Source organism: Amblyomma americanum, chromosome 1 (assembly GCF_052857255.1).
Source record: "Amblyomma americanum isolate KBUSLIRL-KWMA chromosome 1, ASM5285725v1, whole genome shotgun sequence".
Lineage (NCBI taxonomy): Eukaryota > Metazoa > Arthropoda > Arachnida > Ixodida > Ixodidae > Amblyomma > Amblyomma americanum.
The window spans coordinates 363,869,846-363,877,345 of NC_135497.1; the positions used below are offsets into that span (position 1 = coordinate 363,869,846).

Consider the following 7,500-nt stretch of genomic DNA (forward strand, 5'->3'; position numbering starts at 1 on the left):
TGTTGAAAAAAGAACGTAGTGATATTCTGCATATATAGTGATGCGTGGGTATGGGTTTTTCAGTTTTTTATATTGCCGCGAACATTTGCTGTGTTTGTTCATTCTTCAAATCTGCCGCCACACAACTTTATCGCTTTGTTTGCGACGCAAGACGCGACTAGATTTATCTCGATTGATCGCAGCCAGGCAGAGCTGATTCTACGTTGTTCCGGAATTATCTAGTAACTTTGCAGGCTTTACCTCGAAAGTTCGCTATCAGCTTTAAATTGAGCACGGCCGACAGCGGCGGGCAATCTGTTCGACGACCGCCGAGCACGCTGGTCGCTTCGCCGCCGCCGAGTGATTCAGTCCATTTTGGGTGCAAGTCAGCCCAATAAATAGTTTTCTTTTAGAAGACCCTTTTGTCCGTCTTCATTGCTGCTTCGACTGCCGTCACCACTACGTGACAATATCTGCCAATTGTACTGAGTTTACCGCAATAGCTGTGTTATAATGCTCATGTGGGTCGGGGAGTGCGGGCTTTCGAGGGGCTTGCGGTCCCCCCCCCCCCCCCCCGTTTTTTTTTTGTGGGCGGCTAATTCATTCGCACGTAATGTCTTCGGTCTTGTGTGTGTGCGTGTGCGCGTTTGTGTGTGTGTTTAACTCGATAATATGCAACGTCGCTGGTGCAAATTGTCTAGTTTCCTTCCCTTAACAAAACGGCACACCTGTGCCATTTTTGTTGCTAAGGAAAGGTGGCAGGTTCAAACCTGTCCAGGGCGACCGAATTTACTACGAATTTACTACGCTACGCCGTTGCTCATGGATCAAAGGGCAGCTTTAAGACAAAAAATGGGTCACCACTACGGAAAGAACGGCTCATTTCTCAAGCAAATGCGTAAAGCTTCAAGTACAGTGTTTGACTACGGGACCAAATGTTGTGTCGCATTTTGTATAAAAATAAGTCTGATTCTGAAGGTAAGCTTGGTACATTTACAATCCCAAGGACATAGGAACCACTCGCGCAAATAATTTCCTCTGACGTTCTTGATTCTTATGTGAGCAAGTTGACTCCCGAGCAACAAGGTAAGCTGAACCACAACCTGACCACATCGAGCTGCCGTTCGTCGATAGCACTTCGCGATAGACACGGTGGCTTCGGCGGTCGTTCCCAAGTGCTTCGATCGGCAGTGAGTACGTGCAGGCCCCGACGGAAGCAGAACACTCTTGATCGAGTTAATACATGTGCCAGCCAGCGCAGCGTACCATACTGATATTTGCACAGCGTAGCGTGAAAGCTCCTGTGCTAGGAACGTGTTATGCTCGACCAAAAGGCAAAAGCACACACCCAAAACTACTACTCCAAGCCAAAGAGAGAGAGACAGGTCCTTGAGTGGGTTACGGCGGCGTTCCGCAGGTGAGCGTGTCAAAGCGGAGGCGCCACGCAGACATAATCGACTCGACCTTGCCGCGGATGCGAGGTCGCCTGACTCCCACCCTCGTCTTGTTGCGCAGTCCGCCATTTCGCGTCTCCTCCGCTTCCACGCTGCGCTGCTTAGCGCAGCATAGGCGCTGTCCACCTCCTCCGAGGACCTCCATCCACTGTTGTCGCGGAAGTTACGAAGGCGAAAACGGGAACAGGAGAGCGGCGAAGGCTGCTTAAACGTGCCGGAACGGTGCGGCGTGCTTTTGTTTTACCTTCTTCAAGGCCGTGTACGTGGTGCTGTCGCGTTGGCGCTGTTGAAAAGGGCCTACCTTTTGTTGTCTTTTCTATATCTCTCTCAATGCTGCTGTAATGGGGTGAGTCAGGAGAACTCTGAAATGAATTCTTGTAGTTTCGGAATGCAGGCAGCGGTAACTTTTTCTGAGGCTTAGGATGGGTCTTCCAAGGTCACCCAAACGTAAAAACAGTTTCTAGCCTTGGAAAAACGGAAGTAAATGTAGACACAACATTCCCTTGCTTTCAAATAATCTCTTTCTGCATTTCGGTGTACTTGGTTGCGTTCCGCTTGGTTCATGCCGCTCTGAAGTGTTTGGCACCTTCTTGTGCTGTCTTGGTACGCAAAACGTTACGTAGCACTGTGAATGAAATAAAGCGCTACACTGTGATGGAGCAATGTAAATATCATGAACCTCGACCGCCTGTGTCCTGGTCCTTTCTTTGTCTCGTCGTGTCGTAGTGCATTATTTTTTTTTCGTAATGAAAAACCAATCGTCGCAGCTATCTTTTGCGACGAGTTGAGTAGCAAGGCAGTTGCGACGCCTACGGGTAATGTAAGGCGTTGGCGAAGTGGCAAGCATTCCACGCCGGTCGCAATTTCCTCACTTTCGCTATCTCGTAGATGTTCAAGCGACAACCATTTTCGTGTTTATGCTTGTGCTGTCTAGATGATTTTTCTTCTTACTTCATTCGAAAGTATCCTTGAAATTCTTCCTTCCTTCCATAAACACGAAAACGGTTGTCGCTTGAACATATACGAGATAGCGAAAGTGAGGAAATTGCGGCCGGCGTGGAATGCTTGCCACTTCGCCAACGCCTTACATCACCCGTAGGCGTCGCAACTGCCTTGCTACGCAACTCGTCGCAAAAGGTAGCTGCGACGATTGGTTTTTCATTCCGAAAAAAAAAAATAATGCACTACGACACGACGAGACAAAGAAAGGACCAGGACACAGGCGGTCGAGGTTCATGATATTTACATTGCTCTATCACCGTGTAGCGCTTTATTTCATTCACAGTGCTACGTAACGTTTTGCGTACCAAGACAGCACAAGAATATGCCAAACACTTCAGAGCGGCATGTTATTTGAAAACAAGTGAAAAAATAAAAAAAAGCCAGGAACATTTGTTAGGCATACAGAAATACTGATTTGAACGACATAGCCCGATGTATTTTGGGTGGAACATTCTCCGGGTTCCTGTGAACAACAAGGTTCTAACAATTTGCCAGAACGGCATACGGTGGGTACATGCCCGAAGCTTGGAGACTTTGTTAGTCTTTTGCGCAGACAATTTCTTCATGTTTCACAGCAACAATAAAATTAGTTGATGTCTAGCGGATGTCTTGTCATCTTAGTTCCTTGGTATACTTTGCACTGGTAATTACATCTCGCAATTCAATTAGCAACTAGCCCAGCTTGGTTCTGAAAACTCTTTACGTCCGCACTCCTACCTTTAATAAACTGCGCGTACAACGTGTGCGGGGTGCAAGTGCAATTGCAATCCCGGCGTCGGTAATTAACCAGCCAACGTAAGCGCATTTTCGTGATGTCCGTGTTTTGTAGCAAGTTCTTCGGGACTAGGCTTGCAAATATTCAGGCTGGAACCAAATGTCAGCTGTTGAAAGTTATGTAAACGTTTGTTCTGCAGTGGAGATCTGTTCTTAATAAATAAAGTGAACACATAAGATGCCTCTCTATTCCAGGACTTCAATATCTTGCACATCCACGCAGACGGTTTAAGATTCTTGCTCGCCGCCTACTGCAAATAAATGTGAGGCTATTCAGAAAGAGAGCACCTGCGCTGCCCTTTGCTGCACCTACTTCTTTGGTACGGAACCGGGACACTCGTGTGCAGCGCAATGTTCGGCATCCGGAGGGCGAAATGGGGGGAGTGGACCGACTTGAAGCACTTGCACTTGGACTTCAGTGATAAAACAGGAAGGCGCAACGCACTTGGCCTCGTTCTTGAAAAGAGCGCCAAATAAACATTTCTTTTTTACGCAGTCTCCAAGAGTGCACTATTTGGTGGGAAAATCAAAGGCCGGACACGGCAGTCTCCAGCTATGCACTGAAAGGAATGTATCCCGCTGTGCGTTGACGTCATTTGGTGTGTTTCGGTCTCTGACGAAGTCCACATTGCGACACGAAGCCCCAGCCTTGCGATATCGAAAGACAAGCGAACATCGGTTGCCTTCTCTCACTTTCCCCTCCCGCCATTGTCTTGGGCGTCACGGGCACAGGTCTGCCCACTGCGACAGTGTAGAGGTGTAAGTATACGCCGCACCTGTCCTTCACTCCATCTAAGGCAAAGCAGAGTGCAAAGGAAATGCATACATCGGCACGCAGTACATTCAAGTGTGCGGAACGATTTGGCTTGTGACGCCAGGGTATCCGTCCTGCACACAGCTGGCGACATAGGAGCTTTCCGAGCGAGCACAATGTGTACATATTGCAGGCGACAGAGCTACTGCAAACCAAAAACAGAAATCGGACCACTGGTGGCAATGAATAAGCATTATAGCGCCGAGTCGAATACGCCGGCCTTGCTTGAATATGCCGACGACTACACAAAGGCCAAAGCAGACATAGTGTGGCGGTAGCATTTACTTTGAATAACATAATTTAGCATTTATGCCGACAAATATTATGCAAGACAAAATGTGAACAGACTTCGCCGAAATCGGATAGTGTACATCATGCATTAACCGGTACAGCAGTTTTGCTTGACGAACTTCGCGCCTGAGCCGAGCGCGTTAGAGAGACCCAACAGGCAGTGAAAATGAACAGATGGCGCGCCGTTTACTTTGTTACCTATTAAATGAGACTTACAGTTAAGCTTTCAAGAACTGCGCGGCCATCAATATACCTGTTGTTTGATTCTATGAGAAGAAAATACAAATGAACTAACGTAATTGCCGATGAAGCAAGCAATGCCACGCAGCAGTCAGAGCAAAGGACATACGCGCACTTCGGCAAGGTAGTCTGGCATTTTGAACAGGATTGATAACGCTACCTCGTATTAGCAACCATCGCTTCCGTAACGTAAATAGCAAGCAAGCACCAAACAAAAAAAAAGTTGCTTTGTGTTTATGTACGGCGCCGTGACCTCTTACAAATGAAAACTCTGACAGCGTAGCACATCAATGTTCTAATTGTTCCCCTTATTTAATGCGTGCAGAATTGTATCTCACCAGTGTTAGATATTATATACCTAATTCTTGCCCTAAATTATGAAGAAAGGCGCCTTTACTAGAAAGGTGCCTTTACTAAAAACAAAATAAGTAAAATGTTCTCAGTACACTAAGGAAGCTATGAGCTGCCACCTTTGAACAATATTTTTAATGCTTGCTAAATCTCGAAAGCTCCTTCATAAAAAAAAAACAGACATGTCATTTTATTGGCATGCAGCGATCACCGCATTCCGATAGAGTCGACATTAGAAGACATTCAAATCAACAAACCAATTTTTGCTCAATGTAGTTTCGTCAATTAGTGCCAACCTACACGCTCGTATGTTGCTTAGAAACTGTCGTTCCACACTGTAGCCCTCTCATCCATTGAGTTTCTAAATATTGCCGGGTAGGAAAGCGGGCGGCACCGTCTATGCGAGTTTCCCAAAGAGCACTTCATCCACCGCGGGAATGGTGGGAAGAGGAGGTTTCGTTTTCAGTTAAGCTAGCGCTGGGCAGAAAGTGTGGATTGTAGTAGCTCGAAATTGCTAGTTGCTCCGCGGTGGTCTCCTCTGTGCGCAGATGAAGTTATTTCAATTCTGGATTTTTCACTTTTTCAATTAACGCAAGTGCAAGTTTGGTGTTAGGCTGGCGCGGAAACTTTCGCAGCATTTCTTCGAGGTTTGCCTCGAGAAGATTTGTATTTTTTTTTACGACTGAATCCACTTTTTACACCCAACAACAGCCAAGTCAAGTGAGAAACCTTGTCTTCCCGGCATTCCTGCGCCTCTAGTGGATGCAGCGCCGCCAGCTTTCCCTCTAGTTATATTAAGAAACTCTACGCTTTTATCCCCTTCACAGGCGAACAGCCTCGCTTTCGTTTCGGTTTCAACTACAGTCGCATGATTTGTCGTTTTAACAGCACTGAAACCCGTAGCAGCGCCGTGGGATGCAAGTCGGGGCAGTTAAGTCACGTACCCGAGGCGATGTATAGAAGGAAATGCGGCACACAGTGAAGGAGGCGCACCTTGACCCACAGCTTGTGGGACTCGAGCGAGTTGCAGGAGAGGGCGATGACGCGAATGTTGTGCTTCTCGAAGTCGGGGTAGATCTTGGCCATAGCGCCCAGCTCGGTGGTGCACACCGGCGTGAAGTCGGACGGGTGCGAGAACAGGATGCCCCAGCTGCGAGAGGGAAACCAAAAATGGCGTGCCAATGCACTGTCGGATAACTTCTTATACCGCAGTTGTGATCACCCAGCTGCGGCGTCGCCATCAGAACCAGATGACTGTGTACATGGCTGTGTAAAGTCAGCATCTAACGAAACGCGAACAAACACAAGAGGACAAAAACTTCCACGCAGTCGTCTTCGTGCCACAGATGTGAAAATCAAGGACCGCTGTATTCAGTCTGTCTCACCTAAAATCTTCTCCTTCTCTTGTTCTTGTCGTAATTGCGTTGCTCGCGGTTAATTTGACGCTGGCGGTGCATACGCTAGACCTGTGCAGATATGTATGCATTTACTTGCATATGACCTGGCTAGTTCTGGGCAGACCTGCAAGAAATGCTTGAAATCGCAAGTATGAAGCCTTGGGTAGAGAGCGCCGTTCTAGCTTGCTTACTCCGCAGCTTGCGCTATTAAATGTTACGCGATGTTTTACAGCGATATAGGTAAAGAAACAAGTAATGATAGTTAATTTACATAGCCCAGGCAAACCACAGTGTCATGCATGAGGCAGATGCTGCGAGCATTTCGCCCCTCCCTTTTCTCACCATGGCAGTTCTGACCCATAATTTTGGCCTGTCTGAGAAGCGTAGGTAAGACCCAAACACTCCAATAGTGGGGAAAGCAACAGGCTTTTCTACTTATCTCAAGTTTATGCCTTGTCACATCACAACACACAAGAGATTCAGTCGAGGAAAAATGCTTCCATTTAACTTGCAGTCGGCGCTACCACGTGATTTGAAGATATGCTGTGCTGTTATGTCACGGCAACGGCGGCCGTTGCATATAAAGTTGGTGATCTTCCTTTATGCGTCGCTGTTCGTGATATAGAGCATTCATGAGTAAACCCTGTTCTCGTGTCGTATCAAGGAAAGTGGGTTGTTGGACTAATACGAAGACAAGGCTTGAAATCAGTCGCTACTGCACTCATTCGCAGGGCCTGGAGGGTAGCAGAACTTCTATAATGGAGTTTGCCGCGAAAACCCAGCGATCCCGGCGACTACTTCATAGTTCTTGAGCAAGAAAACAAGAACATTTTTCTCTACTTTTCCAACATTGCCTTGTGAGCACTGACATTGCTGCGTATATTTTTAATTCCCTTATCACAAATGCCGGTGTCCGTCACTGTCCATGGCGCGAAATTCGGATAATGTCTGAATGAAAGTGTACGAGGTCATAACACATGCAAGTGAACATGTGTAGTCATGAATTACGAAACGTACCGTATGAAAGTCATGAGTCATGGCTCATAATCATTCTGCAACGTAACCTGACTCAGCGCTGTAATGCTTTGGCATCCTCACATGTAAGCAGTTTTAAGTATCTCTGCCGAATTGTTTCACACGTGCGAGCTGTGGGAACCCACTTTGTTGTAGCGAGCATGCGTAGTTGAAAGTATGCTAT

General features: G+C 47.1%; 1 protein-coding gene across 1 annotated transcript in view; it reads right to left on the reverse strand.

The window, feature by feature from the left end:
- Positions 1-7,500, reverse strand: part of LOC144100951 (peroxiredoxin-6-like) — a 50,310-nt gene that overhangs the window by 23,381 nt on the left and 19,429 nt on the right. The window contains exon 2 of the mRNA XM_077633887.1: positions 5,899-6,055. Within this exon, the coding sequence (XP_077490013.1) occupies positions 5,899-6,055 (157 nt within the window). The remainder of the gene's footprint in view (positions 1-5,898; positions 6,056-7,500) is intronic.